The sequence below is a fragment of the Peromyscus leucopus genome, chromosome 6 (assembly GCF_004664715.2).
Source record: "Peromyscus leucopus breed LL Stock chromosome 6, UCI_PerLeu_2.1, whole genome shotgun sequence".
In the NCBI taxonomy this organism is placed as follows: domain Eukaryota; kingdom Metazoa; phylum Chordata; class Mammalia; order Rodentia; family Cricetidae; genus Peromyscus; species Peromyscus leucopus.
The window spans coordinates 102,553,011-102,572,727 of record NC_051068.1 but is presented as its reverse complement, the minus strand read 5'-3'; the positions used below and the strand labels follow the sequence as shown (position 1 = coordinate 102,572,727).

The following is a 19,717-nucleotide window of genomic DNA, read 5'->3' as shown; positions in this document are numbered from 1 at the left end:
TCCCCGCTCTCCGGGGCCGCGTCCTGCAGGGTGCGCCTGCGCAGGAGCGTGGGAGCCCGGGGAGGGCGAGGCGGCGACTTCCTCACCCACGTGGTCTCGGGAACGCTGCAGGTTCTTTCCGCCCCACCTCTGTGGAGTCATAAAAACGACCATTCACTAGACGGATACGTTGCTTTGGTTCAGCACCAGTGAGTTGTTGTTGTTGTTGTTTCTGCTGTCATATCGCCACGACCCCAGGGCACAGCCTGACTTGCGGGGCTCTGCTGTCTTGGCCTTTTCTGAGCTTGGCCAAGGGTTCAGTGCAGGGGCTTGTTTGAGCACGTGACTGCCAGGGCGGGCCCCCTGCACTCTACAGAGCTTGGGTCCTCATGGGGACCTCATGACCTGCTGCAATCCAAGCATTGTAAGTAGCTTCTCCGTCTGAGGGTTGTTGAGGATGGACCCCTTTCTCAATCAGAGCAGTGGTGCCCAACCTTCCTCATGCCAGGACCCTTTAATACAGTTCCCTATGTTGTGGTGACCCCGCAAACATAAAATTATTTCGTTGCTACTTCAGCACTGCAATTTACTACTGTTATGAACTGTAAGGTAAATATCTGATGTGCAGGATATCCCGTGTGCGACCCCTTGCAACCTGAAGGGTCGGACCCACAGACTGAGAACCACTGAGTTAGAGCAGTTCCTCTAGTCTCTGTCTAATTTTAAGGAAGAGGAAATTCACAGTCACCCCTCCTTAAAATTCTAAATACTGTAGTAGTGAAAGGATAACCACAGATTAGGGAGAGGACACAGAGAGAGCAGAGCTCATTGGATGTTACTGCACTGGCTGATCGCTGAGGTCCCAACCAACTGTATCACCAGGGTTTTAAAGCAAGGCTTGGCTCATTTCATTCTTCTGCCAGAGAGATGTCCTGGTCCAGGAATATGTCTTCCAGAACAGCACAGAATACACTAAGATTAAGTAGGACCAGCTCTCAGTTAAAACCCAAAGCCCTTTTTGTTTATTTTTCTGGGACAGGATCTTGGCTTGTAGCCCAGGCTGCCCTTTAACCTACCTTAAAAACACCATCCTCCTCCAAAGGCCTCTAAAGTGCCAGGATCTTGGCGCCAAGCCTCTCTTTTCTATTTCTTTACACAGTTACATCTTGGTGGACTACTATCTTTTACCTTAACAATAACCTGTCCTCTGAGAACCCAGTTTGCGGTCTCTCTCGAGGGATTACGTTCTCAAATGCCAGGTTCCCTGGACCCTCATCTCCTCCATTGCACACTGTGCAGTCTCACTGAGCTCTCATGTGAGATCACAAATTCAAAATAACCCAACTGGTTAAACCCGCTTCAGTCCCTCACTTCTTTATTTTACCTGTCACCCATGGTCACACCAATCACCTCATAATCAAGAGAAAGTCTCCTAATTGCCGTAGACTCAAATGCCTCTCCCTGGTACCATGTTTTATCTAACATCAGGGTCAGTCTCTCCAACCCTTGCCTTGGCTTCTGTCTTCCTCAGTTTCCCTTTAAATAGTCTAAGATTCTCCTGGCTTCCATGTCTCGTCTCAACCCTCCACCCGCCCACTATACATCTTCCACCCTACCTCCTGCTTGGACTTTCTAGAATTCTTCAGTGGTTTTAACTCACGGAGGCCACACCCGGCTTGTTCTTTTCTCTGAAGCACCCTGGGCGCCAAGGACACAGAGCTGCTCTCCAACCCGTGTGTGGCTGGCTCCCTAAGTTGCAAGGCCTTTGCATGTGCTACTCCTTGGAAAGCTCTTCCATGCCTTTCTTTCCTGTTGCCATGAGAAAGCACTCAGGCAGAAGGGACTTTAAGGACCAGTGAGAAAGCTCAGGAGGTGGCAGTGTTTGCTCCGTGAGCCTGATACGCTGTTGATCCATAGAACCCCATGATAGAAGGAGAGAAGAGAGTCCCCCAAGATGTCCTCTGACCTGTACATACACGTGCACACACATACAGTAATAATTAATATTAATGGTAATAAAATATAAAGAAAACACCTAAGGGAGAAGGTTTGTTTTTCCTGGCTCAGTTCTAGGGTCCAGTTGATCACAGTGAGGAGGACAAGGAGGCTGGAGCTTGAAGCAGCCGGTCCCATCATCACTGGAAAGCAGAGAGTAACCAGTGAATCACTTTCTCCACTTTACATAGCCTAGGATCCCTTGCCTGGGAAATAGTCCTGCCGCCTATTGAGATAGGTCTTCTCACATCAATTAATGTATTGAAGGTAATTCTGCACAGACATGTGCAGAGGCTCACCTCCTAAATTATTCTAGATTCTGGCAAGTTAACAATATTCTGGCAACTAACAATACCCATCACGTTCCATTGGTCAGATTAAGCTCACCTCTGGGGGAGACCTCTTTGACACGGCAGGCTGATCGCCACTGAGTTTTTACTATTGTTCCTGCAAAGTCCAACTTCATATTTTACTTTCCAGTTGGACCCATATGACGGAAGAATCTCAATTATGACAGACTTTATACCCCACTTATATGACCCAAGGGTACCAGACCCGGTCATCAGATTGACCTGAAACAGTAGCTCTGATTTATTGTCTCACGCCAGTGAAGATTAAAGATATGGACAGTTGTGGGCTATGCTTTTGTAAGAAGAATTACAGAAAAAAAATAGAAATGGAGGAAAAGTGAGAGACCCTCCCAAGAGTGGGAAGGGTTCTGAAGAGAGGAAAAAGCCAGTGAACTTCGTTGTCTAAAGGTTTTTATAGGGCTGTGGCAGAGACTGGACACATGCTGAGATTGCCATGAGGTTTATTGGTTCTCTGAGCTATGATGAGCCACGGCCGGTGGAGGGTTCGTATGCTCTCTGCATGGTCCCCTGTCCCAACAGAGAGATGATCATGTACCGCATGCTGCCCACCCAGGTGGTGGGTGGTTGAAGCCCCGCTTTGTCCATCTCTGACGCTGGCTTTAACATTGACATTGACTGTCTGCTGGCTGTTAGTTGGCTGGTATTATTACCACCACCACCACCCCCAACACACACACCTTGCCTGTGTCTCAAGGGCTAGTAATTATATTTAGCTCTCTTTGTTCTCATAACTCGCCAATAAGCAGCCGCAGTTGTTCTGAGTTAACTCTTTGTCTTCAGGATGTCCTGGGGTCTCTTTCCTGAGAGAGATGAGGGTTTTCCTGTGATCCTTACTTTCGACTTAAGTTTGTCATAAAAGCAAGAATATATGAAGAGACAGCAGCACCTGTTTGGTTTCTGTTACTGTGATAAAGATCATGATCAGAGGGATCTTACGGGTGAAAGAGCTTTTACAGTTCTGGGTAACAGTTCATCACTGAGGGAAGTAAGGGCAAGAAGTCCGGGCAGGAGCCTGGAGGTGGGAACCAAAGCAGAGACCATGGAGGAACACTGCTTACTGGCTTGCTCCTCCTGACTTGCTCAGTTTTTGTTCTTACATGTCTCAGTCTCACCAGGAGTGACACCCGCTCCCCACCCCCAGTTTCCCAGGCCTTCCCAAATTAATGATTAATCAAGAAAATGGCCCACTGACCTGTGTGCAGGCCAATCTGATGAGGCATTGAATCTATATTTGCATTAAGCCGATCGCATTATTGTGACTCAGGATCCTGAGAGAGACCTCCAAACGGATAAAACCCTGCGGTCAGACCCTCCCATTCCCCCATACCTGGTCTTTTCCTATATGCAGCCACTTCAGAGAGCTGTCTCATCGCCCTTCAGAGAGAACCTGACTCTCGTCCGTTCTGGGCTTTTGTTTGTGTTGCAGGTTTCAGGTCACTGCAGAAGGGGGTTCTGAGTCTGCAGCCTTTACCACTTTTACACCTCCACACACAGGTAGCCTCGAAGGTATCTTCCACACATTGTCCCGGAGCTGTAACAACTCTCTGTTAGCATCTGGTTGCTACTGTGAGTTCATGGCAAATTGTTTCACATTGTTAACCCAGAACAGACAATAAAGCACCTCCTTTTGGTACTCCCCATGGTCTGACCAAGACAGTTTCTGGAGGAAGATGGGACAAGAACCAAGCTGGAGACAGATGCCTCCACTCACTGCTTCAACAACGACAGCGCTGATTTTAAAACAAATCCTAAAGTCGGTTAATGCCGATTCACCGAACATCTCCGAATGAAGATCAAGAGCGGCAGCCAAGAGGGGGACAGAGAAGGACTCTCGCCTGCCTTGCAGTGTACCTGGGGCGACAGTTGGGAAAGAGGTAGTAAACCAACAACAATGTTGGGAGAATGATAAACGCTGTTCCAAGATTAAAGCAGGACAGTGTGATGGAGAGGGAGCTCTCGCTGAGACCTGAGAGGGTGGCGATGTCACGTGCGGAAGCGGGAGGGGGAGGAGAGCATGACTTGTGAAATGTCTGCTACTTAGTGGCACATTCAGTCTGCTCTTCTGGGACGTGTCAAGGCTGGACACATGCACTCATGCACAGTCCTTGGACTGTGAGTAGAACTGGACACTGAGTCAGGATGCAGACCGTCCGAGAAAGAGCACAGTAGAAGAAGCAACCAGAAGGACATGGCTGGCCAGGAGCCTGAGGACAAGGAACTGAAGAGACTCCTGCAGCTGACCTGAGAGCATTCGCGTGGCTGTGACAGCATGGAGGCTGTGAAGGGGTTTCCAGAAAGGGTCGAGGGGAGCTTGTGACATGAAGGGCAAAGGCAAGTTGGAGGAAAACGTTTTAGTTCTTAAAGAAGCCGAGGGATGGGACAAGGGCTGGGAGGTGCCATTGCCCTGTGACAGAGACCACACCAGGCTTTCAACATAAACATGGGTTTCTGTCCTCACACTGTTTCTTGTGGGCTGTCCTGTGGCTTTTCCTCGTCCCCGAGGAAGGAGAGAAGTTCATAAAGGGCAGGAGACTGAAGAGACTCACCAGATGCAGGAAGCTCAGAAAGGTACAGGATTCACTAGGTCCTTCTCCTAGAGAGTGTTAGCGGTGAACAGTGGCTGCGAGAGGAGACTGTCTTTCATGGAATTGCCTACAGATTGGATGTGAGTTGTCGCCCATGTTTGGTGAGCCTCTTGGTGTTCCAGCTGCCTTCAGTAACTGCTCCCCCATGTTCCTGTAAGGAACCCCAGTATATTCATTGGCTCACCAAGCTAGACTTGGGTGGAATGATTTCTTTGGTCTTCAGTTGGTACCCTATCTGGGGTGAACAGATGCTTGTTCATGTCTCCCCAGGGAGGGGGGAAATCACAAAATACAGATGGACAGCAAGACAACAGAAAAGAATAAATCACCCAAGGTCTAATACAGGAGGCGGCGGCAGATCTGTGGCGTGAACAGTCTTGTGTGATTCCAATGTCACCGAACTATCTCTACCTCTACTGTAGTCAAAACTCATCCCTGCCTGCAGAGTTCGTCTTGTCAAACTTCCTGTAAATAAAACTTGATGGTCGAAGGTGTAGCTGAGTGGTGCTAACACTGAAAAAACAAACCAACAAAAAACAATAACAAAAAAACCTCGTATGCTTAAGCAGAATATTTATTTGGAAAGTATACAGCAGTATTCTAAAATGGCATACACTTTGAAGAACCCTTTGGAACTGGCCAGTAAGCTTGCTTCTTGCCAGCTCTGAGAAATAATTACACAGCTTTATTTTAATTGAAACATGACTCCTGAATTAATAACTGTGGAAAGAAGGAGGTCATAGCTTCAGACATTATGTTGAGAAATAAGGGATCTTCCCACATGATTGCTAATCCAGTCAAAATAATTAGCCACTCTGGTGTAAACACCTGGGAATTCTGGTTTTCCACAGTTTTCACCCCAACTCACAATGCCCCAAACATAAGTCACATTGTTGACATCCATGCAGACCAAGGGACCTCCAGAGTCTCCTTTGCAGGCATCGATGGACCCATCATCGGTACCTAAGAGAGAAAATCACATTTCCTTCCATTTGTCAGGGCCACCATGCCTCTTTTCTGCTGCCCACACTGATGCATGGGAAGACTTGTACTTTTTAAAAACCTTTCCTCACAGGAAATAATGGGATGCCCTGGGGTCCCTCTTGGGATTGCAGATTGAGATGCAACATAGGAAATAATTCGTAAACCTTTTGTTTGTATCCCTAAGTTAGCATAGTCCTCCTGCTTGGCATACGTACTTTACAGCACAGTGTAAGGAGATGCAGTTAGAAACGGGCAGTGTCAAAAGCGGACTAATACAACGCATAGCCCAGGTTAACCCCTTGGCACTTACCTGCACATTGCATTTCTTTTTCATAGTAGCGATCTGGTAAAACTGAGAGCAGTTGCCTATCAGGTTCACTTTGCCCCACCTAAGTGAGTAGACTTTTTGGTTATCTACACAGAGTGAGAAAACAGACATGTAGAAGCCACAAATGAGAAATCTCAATAAAGGTGGTCATAACTTAGTAAACCATTAAGGAGACAAATGAATATACACAATTAATTATTATGTATATGAATTATCGAGGGCACTTCCTTAGCATATTTACACCATATTCACATATTCTCTTCATGGCCCTAGTTTCTAGAATTACATTTCTAAATTTAAATGAACAGTGAAGGAAGGTTATCGAACATGTGGCCTGAAACACAGTCATTTAGTAAAGCACTGACCCTTATGACTGAGGGGCAACTGTATCCTATTACTGGGTTCAGTAGGGGATGGCGTAGAAGCCAGTGACGGGACTGTCTCATGTGCACATCTTGGGTATCTTTTCTTACAGCTAGTAATTTCCTTCAAATTACTATTAGAGAGGAAGCGGCCTTGGAGAAGTTAGAAGTTGAAGTTTTCAATGTGTTCGTGTTTTTGTGCTTGAGGAAGTGCCTATTTAAGTTATCTGAAATGATGCACAAGGAGACAGAATGTCCTTACATTTAAGTGAGTTTGCGGACTTGAACATCTTTGGTCTGTGGGAAGAGAAGGGCCATGTGCTACTGACTGGTGGACCATGGGAAAAGAGAGAAGCGTAAGCACGCAGGGGAGACAGATGGAGTGGGGAGCAAGACCTTGTCCCTTCTCCCCTCTTCCGTTTTCCAGATCACAGGATGTTATGATGCAGCCTTCGTTCCGTGTCTTCTTACTCACTGTGCAAGAGTTCCAGGAGCTCGGGAACTAGGCCTGCCGCATTCCTCACAAACATCCAGAATCTTCTTACACAATGTAGTCGTTTAATAAATTCTTAATGCAATTAGTGGCTGCCTAGAGTCACAGTAATTTAATTGCAAACGCCTTACAAATGTTTGATGCCAAATTACTCTCCTGCCTGCATCTCAGCACTGTGCTGAGCAACACAGTGTATGGAACTGTGATCCCCTTTCTGCACTTCATCTCACAGGAGGTCCATTTGAAATAAAACTGCTTAACACCTCTCTAGGTCAAAAATGAAGCAAATCTTACTGGCCTCAAGGATGGTCTTGAACTCCTGATCCTCCCGCTTCTGCTTCTGGGATTATAGATGTTCACTATCACAAGAGCACATTTGGTTTCTTGTTTTCAGTCCTGGGGATCAAACCCAGGAGCTTGCACATGTTAGACAAGTACTCTAGAATTAAGCAACAACTCCAGTTTCATGTGGTCCTTCAGACACTGGGGTTCTGAGCAGCCCTGGTACTCAAGTTCTGAGCCCAGGCAGGCAGCTCTTCCTGGATGGGCACTCACTTTTCTGTACATGATATTTCTCTGAGTCCAAGAGTAGTTTCCACCCATTTCCCATTCAATTCCCACCCCGCGAGGTAAAGCATATACCTTTCTCTCGACCCCATCCAGAGATGATGCATTTCTCATTTGGTTGGAATAGATACGGAGACCACGGGACACAGGCGGGGACAGAATTAAGAAGCTCACATTCTCTCTTGCCTCGAAACTTTTTCATTTCAATCAAAGCTATGTCATTTTGGTAGGTGGCTCCGTTATAGTTCTCATGAACAATAACTCTGCTCACTCTTCGGACTGTCACCTCAGCGTTAGGAGATAGCCAGTCTAATAACGCCGTCCATATTTGGTAATGGGGAGCTTTACTGGGTCTGTAAGAGAAAGCAAAGGGAAATAAAGTATATCAAGAAAAAGATACGGATTTTGACACTTCATCTTAATTTTCTTCCCTTTAAAGGATAATTTTCAATTTCTGAATGTTTTTATCCTCACTGATATGAAGCTGTAAAATTAAATTTAGTTAGGACAGGATTAGCTGAGTGGTAAATGGAGAAAGTGATGATTTCCCAACTGTTCCTATGATCTTACTATCTAACCTTTCCAAATAATGAAGTGTGTCACAAAATGGATTGTCCATAAGCAAAAAAAGTTGAACATTTACAACATCTTCTTAAATTATATCATCTGTATATCTTGTAAAAATTATCTGTGATCTTCTGTTTTCTCATCAAATAGCATAAACTGAACAGAACTTGGCTTCCTAGAATAACGACTCAGACAGTCATAGTACAGTTCAACAGCAATGTCCGAGGAGACAGTTCATTAGCAATGTCCGAGGAGATAATGTGATGTTTAGATGTTTTTATTTATACTTAGGTGTTCTGAGAATGCTGGCATCCATGTTACTTTGGGTTGTACCATAGGCTTGGGGATTATAAATGTTTCTTGAAGGTTAGCTCTGTTTATATGGCTTACTGGGCATATATATAGTGTTTACCAACTACATACTGTTGTACTGGACACTGGGGTGCAGAAGTCAGCAAAACCAGAAAGCATCTATAAAACATGCATCATCAAATGGGTGATCACAACGATGATGAGATATATTCTGTAAGAAGTGAGAGGAGTGGACAGGAGAAAGGCTTTTAATAATTTACCAGGAAGGCTTTGGTTGAGAGGCCTCAAGGGAGATTCCATAAGGAGATAAAGGGCTGACTTGAGATCTGATTAAAGAGCAATATTAACTAGGTAAGAGAGTCAAGAGATCATTCCAGGAGGGGAAAGATTATATGAAAGTCCCTTCACAGAAGGGAGCCATTGCTTCTGAGCATCTGAAGAGGCCCAGAGAGGGTGGATCAATGAACAGGAAGTGGTGCTGTGTGTGCAGTGGGATGAGACTGGGGAGAGGAAGGCCAAATCATAGAAGGCCTTAGATGATTTACATGTGTTGACATTTTGTTTAGATGCTCATCAGAAGAGGACTGAAGAGCCCCTGAATGGACATGGCTACGCAGTGGAGGACAGACAGTGGGTAGGCGGTGTATGTAGGTAAGGCAACTGGAGGCAGGTCATGTAATCCAGATGACAAGCAGACACAGGGTGATAGTGAAGGAGATGAGGTCTGAGAAGTGAATGGTGAAAAATTAGCATTAAGAATGCCTGTGCCTGCCGCATGATGATGGCACTCGTCTTTAATCCCAGCCCTCGGGAGGCAGAGGCAGGTGGGTCTCTGTGAGTTTGAGGCCAGCCTGGTCTACAGAGTGAGTTCCAGGAAAGGCTCCAAAGCTACACAGAAAAACCCTGTCTCAACCCGCCCCCCCCCCCCAAAAAATGCCTGTGCCTGAAGGTTGAGAGCGAAATATGATGATTCTTAGATTTCTAGCTGGGTTAACCACGTAAACGGTGTTTCTTTATACAGGAAGCACTGAACAGGAAAATATTTAAGAGAAGTGGCAAATAAGCTAGGCCTTGAACATGTGGAATTCAGTGCTCTCTCTCTCTCTCTCTCTGTGTGTGTGTGTGTGTGTGCGCGCGCGCTCATGTTCACGCGTGTTCATGTGCATGGGAGGGGCAAATATGTTTACAGGTGCACATGCGTGTGTGTGCATGTGCAGACCAGAGATCAGTCTTGGGTATTGTTCCTTAAGCACTGCCAACCTTGTTTTTGTAGCGAGATCTCTCATTGGTCTGGAACTCGGCAAGTGGGCCAGGCTGGCTGGCCAGCAAGACCCCAAAGAGCTCCCTCCCCAGTGCTGGGAGTACAAGCACATCCCACTACACGGAGCGTAGAAAGTCTGTAATGTGGGTTCTGCAGCTCATACTCAGGACTTCATGCTTGTAGAGCAAGCAGTTAACTGAACGGGCCCTCTCTCCAGCTCTCAATGTAATTTTGATGTAGCCAGGGACTATGGATGGTTGTGGACTCTACGTCAGTGGCCGGAGGAAAGGCTGTGCTGTGGCTACCATTGAGTGACCTTAGAATGGGATTTTGGACCACAGGTAATTTTAGGAAGAATGAGTAAGAGGAGAAGAGGAAGCCAGGCTGAACATTGAACTTCAACTGTTCAGTGGCGCTAGGATGCAGGCCCAGAAGAAATCTAGTAAGACAGGTGAGAGGTGCATCGGGAGGGGCAGGGAGAAGCCAGGGGCATGCCGGGCCACAGAAACTAAGAGAGAAGCCTCTTTAAGAAGGAAGATAGAAGAAGGGCTTTCGGTTCCAACCCACAAGGGTTTTCCAAGGTGTCATTCAACACACACTTCATCATTCAGTGTAAATGCCGCCTTTCGGGAAGTTAGGCCCCCTGAAAATTCTCTAAGGAGACATGCGTCTTCATTGCAATCAAATGCCAGATGATGTCCTGGCTCTACTGACTGGTTAGTCTTCAGCTAAGGCACTATTTAGCTTCTCTGTTCAGTATGCTTATCTGCCAAACTGGAAGAATCTTAGTTTCCCTTTACGACCGGCTGAGATTACTGAACAAAATGTAACCCGTAAAAGTGCCTGACCTGGGACCCAGTCTGTAAGCTGTGCTCACCAAACGACACTGCATTCACTCTAAAGTCCAAACTGAGCAGAGAGTCCTGAGCTCTGCCCTTTTGCAAGGTGACCTCGATTTGTCAAGCAATCAGTATCGTGGGATGAATTTTGTCTGCTGCATTGTCGAGGTCCTGAGCCCCAGGGTGACTGTCTTTGGAGACGGTGCTTTTAATCAGGTCTTTAAGGTCTAATGAGGTCGTAAGGGTTGGGTTTTAATCCAGTAAGACAGGGGCCTCCATGGGGAAAAAGAAATCTCAGAGCTACATGTGCACAGAGGAAAGGTGCTGAAGAGCACAGAGGAAAGGTGCTGAAGAGCACAGTGAGAAGGGAGCACATGCAAGCCAGGAGCGACTCCAGGAACAACCAGCGCTGCACACTGGTCTTGGACGACCAGCCTCCAGAATGGTGAGGAAATCACTCTGTGGTGTCTGTCAGCAAACTAATACAGCCACTTGTCATGCTCCTCAGAGAAGCCAGGTCAGACTTGTGTTTCTCATTTGTCACAGGCCAGAGCTGAGTCCACATTCTGCCTACCCTCCTTCTCTGTCCTGAGAATCTCAAAACCCTGTCAAAGGGTCCACAGTATGACAGAGCTCCCTCTGACTTCTCTGTCAACTGGCTCTTCATCGATTGCCTGCTGCACTTCAGGGTCTCCCCAATAGCAACACGAGTGGTACCCCTATCTGGCACGATGCCTTGTCTTCAAAGCAGCTTAGAGTCATGGTTATGTGTAAATAATTGATCCAGACTCAAAGAGTGGGCCAGCCAATGATGGGACAGTATATCAGATAAATAGCATTTACCTTTGGACATGTCCTTTATTGCCTAGAATACACATTAAATTCATTTAAGGGTATGTGGATTTGAAAAAAATCATCTGCTGTTGTGGAGTAAAATTAGCTCCTTAATATCCTTGTGGAAAAACCAGAGGGGATGCCATGTTAGTGTCACCCCTTTATAAATGCTCAACTCTTCTGGACAGTTTTGTCCTAGCACAATGCAAATGAGCCCAAATCCGATCCTACAGCATCTAAGCTCCACCCTCATCAGGACACAGGTTCTGAGAGACTGGTCCCTACAGTCCTGGTCATGAGCACCAGAAAAATGCCTTCTGATGACAGAGTAGAACTCAGTTTCTCACATAAGCTTGTACTTATCATCTATCACCATCTCTACTACTTATTTCTCATGTATCAAGACATCTGAAGACATTTTTACCTGACACAGTGTGCAGCAGTCAGAACCCAACAGCCACCAATATAAATTCCCCCACAGGTGATTCTTTCGCCATCCTTAATTGCCACCTGCCACGGGTAGTCTCCCTGTAAGAGACATTGTGTGGTTACTGCCCTTCTATTGGATGGTGTCGCAGACAGGCAACCCTCGGACATTTCCACGCAAGGTCTTGATCCCTCACTTTGGTCTGACTCAGGCTGATCCTTGGAGGACTGTGATTTTCATGCAGGCTTACCACGTCTGCTGGCTTCCCTCCAACCACTCTTTTCCTTCGAGAGTGTGTGTTTCTTTTGACTCCACAGGATACTTTAGGTAACAAGGACTTTATCCGTCGTCTCTCTTCAAGAAAGGAAGAGAGTCCATCATTATTTTCACGAAGCCATTATCTTGTGGATAGACACTTCTTGGTTCTATCTACCTATCTGTCTGCCTGTCTGTCTATCATCTGCCTGCCTGTCTATCCATCCATCTCTTTCTCTTGGGGTGTTTGTGTTGTGTGTGTGTGTGTGTGTGTGTGTGTGTGTGTGCGCGCGCGCGCTATGTGTATTCAGGTGCATACACACATGTCTATTTGAGACCAGAGGTCAACTATCAGATGCCTTTCTCAATCACTTTCCACCTCATTTTTTGAGACAGTCTCACTAAACCTGGGATTCACTAATTGGCTAGGCTGGCTGGCCAGTGAGCTCCGGTTATCTGCCCCCCTCCCTCACCTCTGCACTGCCATTACAGATGTGTACCACCACTGGGCTTTTTACATGAGTGCTGGGATCTGAACTCAGGTCCTCCTACTTGTGAGTAGGGTATTTGTGTAATATATGCATACATATTATATACCATATATGTAATACATATATACATATTATATAGTATGTGTCAAATCAGGCCACATTTATTAGTAAGAAGTTTTGGAGACCAAACTATACTGTTCACGTTATTGGGAAATTCTGGCTCAGCATTAAAATTGACTTGATTCTCTGAAGTTCTGTCTAAAAGTGCACTTGGCATGGAAAGCTGGCTGAGAGGTTAAACATTTACCAAACTCTGATAGATGAGAGCTGCCACATGTCCAGGAATTACCACAATGAGATCTCAGGGTGGAGTTTATGTCACATTTTGAACCCATTAGAATGAGCTTATGATATAGAGCAATGCATCTTTCACTGTTATGCTTTTCACTTTCCAAAAGAAAATATCTTTTCAATAATATTAATGCTAGCATTATGATAGCAAGTGCTTTGTGTATGGGCCCATACTGAACATCCCATATATATTTTGTCTCATTATATAATTAGTATAATTAATAATTTGTCAAAATATATTAATCAAGAGAGGTCATATGCTAGCGGCCCTGGATGGTTGGATCAGCAGACCTCATCTTACGTTTGCTTCCCTCCTAAGTGAGCGTGTATGTGTGATGTATTTGTCACCAAGAAAACACAGTAGAGCAGGGCTCAAAGCATGGGGTGTCAGAGAATGCATAAGGAAGGAAGAAAATGGGAGTGTAAAGATGTTTTCTTTATTCTTTTTTTTTTTTTTTTTTTTTTTTTTTTTTTTTTTTGGTTTTTCGAGACAGGGTTTCTCTGTGTAGCTTTGCATCTTTCCTGGAACTCGCTTTGGAGACCAGACTGGCCTCGAACTCACAGAGATCCGCCTGCCTCTGCCTCCCGAGTACTGGGATTAAAGGCGTGAGCCACCACCGCCCGGCCTGTTTTCTTTATTCTTTCTCTGTATTTGCCATGGCATGAAGAGGTTAAGAAATTAGTTTCTTCAAATGAGAAAGGACACTTCATATTCATGGTAATTATTTTGGGCATATTAACAAAAGGTAGGGTCCCAAGGAAGAGAAGTTGTGAATGAATGTGGAGAGATACTTTTGATAAAATCTCTTACCTATCCTACAAACTGGGTTGAGAGAAGAGTGTAATGATCTGAAGTTTTTGTTTAGACTCTAGAAATTAGAGATCCTCATTCACTGGAGGCTGTGAAACCAGGAGAGATGGAATCTGAAAACAAATGTTATCTTCAGTAGATAATGGTGTGTGTGTGTGTGTGTGTGTGTGTGTGTGTGTGTGTGTGTGTGTGAAAATCCTTCTTGCCTGGCATCTCTATATTGGAGATATAAATCCTGTACTTGGTGGTTTGTTTAGAAAATTGTTTACTGATTTGAGACCCTGGAAATTAGAAGTTAATATCACATGAATTTTATTTTAAAATCTCCCCAAACCAATTGGTATATAATCTAAGTTGAGAAGGGTGATAAAATTAAATAGTTAATAAAAATGATGGAGTCAAGCTCGAAAGTCAGTCTTGCTAACTCTAATAAGCCACTGCCTTTTCAGGAACATCTATCTAACTCGTCAGAAACCTCCTGGTACCATGATTTATAACACAGAGAAAGGACAGGCTCACTCAGCTAGTGTAGATTATCTGCCATTTTAGAGATGGATTGTATGCCATGCTTGAAATCAAGTTACTTTTGACAAAACTAAACTGGCAAAGCTCTTATCTGGTAGGAAAAACTTGAGGTGGGACTCTAGTAATGTTTTATTTCAGAATCAGTCATTTGAACTAACCTGGCTTTAGAAGCAATTCTCAAGCGTAACATGAGTTGAGTTTGCTTTTCATAAGAGCAATGAGGAAGGAGAAAGAAAGTGTTACATTTTACTTAAACCTATATCAAAGTTGATTTTTGCTTGGATTGACTTTCTATGTAATACATACACATATATTACATAATATGTGTATATATTACACATGATGCATACATACTTGGTATTAAAATGCTAGCTGAAACCAGTGAACTAGCAGCAAAAAAGTTAACTCACCTGCGTCCATATTGGGAGTCAAAATTTCTGTTTCTTCAGTTCCCTCTCCTGTGATAAAACCATGGAAAATCCAAGTGGTTAATGTTGTGTCTCTAGAGAAAATTCAATCACGAAGATGGCTTAACTCTGACGATTTAAACTATGGCCCTCTTCTTTTTATAGACAAGTGCCCAAGCATGTCGCTTGGTTTCCTTCCTATAGCTGGGCAACTGGAAAGATGCAGGTGAACCTTGCAGAAATTCCTGCTGGCGATGGTGTCTGTTGGTGCAGTGAGTAGCGAGACTCTGTAGACAAAGTGCTCAGCTCAGGAAAGAGAGATTTCCCTTCCTGCCCTCTCATTCCAGCTCTCTATATGAGGAAGAGAACAGCCAGTGGCCCTGACCAAGGGGTCCAGGTGGGCATTAAAAAGCCCACCCTGCATTGTACATCATAAGGTGCCTCCCCCAGGAGCCATACAGCTAGAGATGTCTTAATGATTTTCGTGTAGGAATGGCTAGCTAGCATTATGACCTAGGGTGCCTCCTTTTTTTTTTTTTTAATGAATCTTTCCACCCTGCCATTCCAGGACACTTTGGAAGATAAGACCATAATCCCTATGGCTTGGAGATCCAGAGACAAATTCCTGCCAGCATGTTGTTCTGGGGACAGTACAGTCCACTATAGCAACTTCGCTTTGGCACAGTGGTCTTGGACTTCGTTCCTGCATTTCTCAAGTTCTCTTTGCAACAGACACACAGGGGTCTACTGAATTACATACTTAAGTTGTGTCCCAGGGCATGAAGCGTTCTCTCAGAGATACACACATGAGTACATGTATGAATCAGAGAAGACTCAAATAGTAACATTAAATGCTCAGCAAAGGCAAGGAGGGAAAGTCCAGTGCAGCTGAAGGGTCCTGGCATTAGAAGGGCATGAAGCTTCAGAAGCACAAGCCACAGGGAAAATGATTGATGTCTTTGGTGATACAAAAACTAAGCATTTCATTTTCTACATTGATTTATTTATTCACCACTCACAGTGTGTGAGTATTGTGTAGGTGTGTGTATGAGCACATGTGTGGAAGTCAGGACAATTTAAGAGTCCATTCTCCTTCCACTGAGTTCCTGGGGATTGTACTCAAGTCGTCAGGCATGATGGTAGCTACTTATCCACTAATCCATCTTGCTGACCCAAAACTAAGAATTTCTTTTCAAGAGATTTCATCATGGATGGAGCTAATAAAACAGATGGAGGACAGAATGAAGAGGATATCTGTGATGTCTAAAGCTGGAAAGGGTTAATATCTAGGCTGTAAAGGGGACACCTTCACATCCATAAGAGAAAAAAATTAAGCAGAGCATGTGAGCTGGTGAGGAGATTGATGGAATTGTGGATTGGCAAAACTCTCAAAAACACAAAAACCCTGGTGGACCTGTGTGAATCTGACCCAAGTCAGTGGCTATGGCCAGAGTCCAAGTTACTAATTAACAACGCCATCACTTGGCAGTTGGCAGCTGGCTCAGTGTGAAGATGGGTAGTGTTAGATGCTGGTGGGTGAAGAGAGAGTTCAGACAGTGTAGCCAGATGTGAGAACTGGTACCTAAAGGCTCTGGCAAAGCACATTCACTGTCAGTTAAGGACTTGCTTACCCCAAGACTTACGCTCTTGCCAGGTAGATGTTTCAAAGGCATTCACACATTCTGAAGAAGATGTTTATCACAGTGTGGTAGTGGGCTGATAGTCCATTGCTGAAAAGATTGAGTAAGCTGGAAAGCTGAACATGCACTTTATGTAAGCGGCCAGAAGCAGCAGAGTAGATGAACACACACTAACATAGACAGAGCCTTCGGAGGTAGTGCTTTGGGAAAGAAAGATAAGGGAAGCATAAGATTCACAGCACAGTGAAAGATGTGTGATCACAGATGTGTGAACACCAGATTGCAGTGTGCACTGGAGGAGAACGCGCACACACAAAACGATACAGACACCCAACTACACTAGAGTGGTCGGCAGGAAAATGGGAAGTAGGGGTAAGAGGTAAGCAAGACGGGCCCAGAGGGAACTAGTCATGATCACATAAAAAAGACCTGAGCAGTATCATTAATACACACACACACACATACCTGTGTCACTGATGTCCGAGGCTAGAGAAGGAAGAGGAAAGAACGGAGGGAGAAAGAGAAGAGGAGGAGGAGGAGGAGGGGGGCGAAGAGCAGCTGCAGAGGCATGAAAATGAGACGGAGCACCAGGCATTCGTTGACATTTAGGGCAAGGCTGGGTTCTGAGGTGGCTCCTCCCCAGGAGTCCCAGACACTAAGGAAAACCAGGAACTCGTGGCATTATGTGTGTTGGGGACTTGAGTCATTTTATATGATAACTAAGCTGGGGGAGGTAGGAGAGCGGGATGAGGCAGGAGAATCCACTAAAACACACTTTGTTTGAAAATGTCATAATGATAGCTAGTACTTCATGCGCTATTTTTTAAGTGGCTCCAAAGAGCTCAAGGATTTGGGAATACCTGGCTTATAAAATAGATAACAGAATAGGAAATGCTTTGTATTACTTCTGGTGGCAGTTGCTTTAAAAGCTTGCTTTGGAAGGGGAAAAGGAGACAAGAAAGGTATTGAGCAAAGGTCCCATGTGTGGAGCAGCACCCTCTGTGTGGTTTTTCCTGTTGGTGTGACTGAAAGGCTATCACAGTGAACAAAGACCTCTGCTAGCTGAACTGAGAAAACCGGGGTCCTGCTTGTACGCACTCGTACCATACTCGGCTCATATAAAATACAGGAAGACAATTATCACCTGTTTTTGCAACATCCAAATGTTTTAATAAACGCTTACGTTGATTTGAACGTGCAAGTCCTGAAGAAAAATAAAATGCAGAAGCAGAGTTTTACCACAGTGAAGAATAATAACTTTTAATGGGGTGAAAAGTAAACCCCACACCATGTTATTACACACATACCCCAAATGAGAATTATAAATTTTCTATTGAAAATGGACTTACCTTCATGAGTTTGAGGATGTCTGGCTTCTAAAAACAAAACAAAGCATTAGCGTGAAGAGATTATTTTTATTTAAATAAAAAACATGCAAATCATTAATATATTAGAAACAATATAGCAACTTAAAATTAATAGTTACAAAAGGCTGAAAAAAGGAGCCAAATAGCATGTCATTTTAACTTAATGTTAATTCTAATAAGATTTTATCTTACATTTAAACATATAAAAAGTTCACTTCAGCAAGAGAATTAAGTTTTAAAAGAGAGTAGTATTTTAGTTAAATCTGTACACATACTCAAAAGGAAACTTACTATACAATTATATGAAGTCATAATTATTTTTAACTTACACTAACAAAGACGGGGTATCCTGGTTGGTTTTTGTCAACCTGACACAAACCTAGATTATCTGGGAGTAGGGATTTTTTTTTTTTTTTAGACAGGGTTTCTCTGTGTAGCTTTGCGCCTTTCCTGGATCTCTCTCTGTATACCAGTCTGGCCTTGAACTCACAAAGATCCACCTGGCTCTGCTTCCCAAGTGCTGGGATTAAAGGCATGCGCCACTACTGCCCAGCTGGGAGTAGGGAATCTTAACAGAGAAAATACCTCTGGGGAGATTGGCCTGTAGGCAAGTTTATGGGCATTTTCTTGATTAATGCTTGATGTGGGAGGGCCCAGTCCACTGGAAGCAATGCCACCCTGTGTGGTGGTATTATAATTGTACTGAAATGTGATTTTGATTTTATGTTATAAATAAAGTTGCCCAGGGGTCAGAGCTATTAGAGCCATAGCAAGAGTGTGGCGGTGGTGGCACACACCTTTAATCCCAGCATTTGGTAGAAGAGCTAGGTAGATCTCTGTATGTTCAGGGATACAGCCAGCATTGGAGACATAACGCCTTTAAGCCCTGGGGGGCTGTACATACAGACAGTGATGAGGCAGTCACGTGTTTGGGTTTACAACCAATGAGAAGGCAGAACAAAAGACTATGAAAAGACAGACACACAGGAAATAGGTCTCTTGCGGAGAGCTAGGACCACCGCAGGAGGAAGGGTGAGATTTTAGCTCTGAGCTCTGACCTCTCAGCTTTCTCTTTTACATTGGTTCTGTGTTTCTTATTTAATAAGTTGGTTGGTTACATCTAAAACCCTGGGCAGGTGGTCCTGGGTTAGAAGAAAACAGGCTGAGCCAGCGAGCCATAGAGAACAAGCCCCACGAAGCAAACCACTAAGGAGCATTCTTCCAGGGCTTCTTCAGTTCCTGCCTTTGGGTTTCTGCCTGGACTTTCCTCAGTGATGAAGTGTGAGCTGAGGGTTTGGAGGATACAGTAAACCTGTTCCTGCCCAAGTTGCTTTTGGTCATGGTGTTTTATCACAGTAACAGAACTCCCAGCTATGATAGGGAACTTATATGAGGTAAATGCAATCAAGAGATGATACGGATTTGCTCTGACTTAGTGATTTTGATCTGGCCACTTAAGAGTCAGAGAGCGTTAGTAATTATACATCTCTGCTCTCACTTGCTCTTTCTTTAAAAGGGAAGCAGTCGGAACCATTTCTGGAATACTAAAGGTGACACTCATCCTAAAGTAGGGTGGTTGAAGTAACAATGGTATTTTACTAAGAATATGATATACATATTCAGAAAATCTGTGGGAAAATAAGCTTGGTGTTTTAGGTAGTTACTCTGTTGCAGATTTTGTCCATGAAAGCTAATGGATCGTGTCCTTAATCCCCATTATTTTAAATAGGAGAGGAAAGGAAAGCCGAGGGAGACCAGGGAAGACTCGGATGTTACATCGGCAATGAATTTTGGATTACCTTTACAATCACTCTCATCTTCTCCAGTGATGCAGTCCACTTCGCCATTGCACTTGTATTGCTTTGGAATGCAGACGCCCGACTTACAAAGGAAAGCATTTTCTTGGCAACCTGTGTCAGCACAAGCAGAAGTTAATTCCATTTTTACCATCGAGAGAGGTGAGGGC

At 44.5% G+C, this 19,717-nt stretch overlaps 1 protein-coding gene and 1 long non-coding RNA gene across 2 annotated transcripts in view; one reads left to right on the top strand and one right to left on the bottom strand.

Annotated features, from left to right (window-relative positions):
• Positions 1 to 16: 16 nt before the first annotated feature.
• LOC114682736 lies at positions 17 to 19,566 on the top strand. The gene is made up of 3 exons (XR_003733084.2): positions 17 to 188; positions 9,110 to 9,194; positions 19,481 to 19,566. It is a non-coding gene; the product is annotated as an uncharacterized LOC114682736 (long non-coding RNA).
• The window catches only part of Cfi (complement factor I), a 37,711-nt gene continuing 23,477 nt past the window's right edge, over positions 5,484 to 19,717 (bottom strand). The window contains 10 exon segments of the mRNA XM_028856698.2: positions 5,484 to 5,893; positions 6,225 to 6,260; positions 6,263 to 6,328; positions 7,740 to 8,017; positions 11,902 to 12,005; positions 12,155 to 12,258; positions 14,748 to 14,795; positions 17,568 to 17,588; positions 17,734 to 17,760; positions 19,551 to 19,661. Coding sequence (XP_028712531.2) covers positions 5,676 to 5,893; positions 6,225 to 6,260; positions 6,263 to 6,328; positions 7,740 to 8,017; positions 11,902 to 12,005; positions 12,155 to 12,258; positions 14,748 to 14,795; positions 17,568 to 17,588; positions 17,734 to 17,760; positions 19,551 to 19,661 — 1,013 coding nt within the window. The 3' untranslated portion in view covers positions 5,484 to 5,675.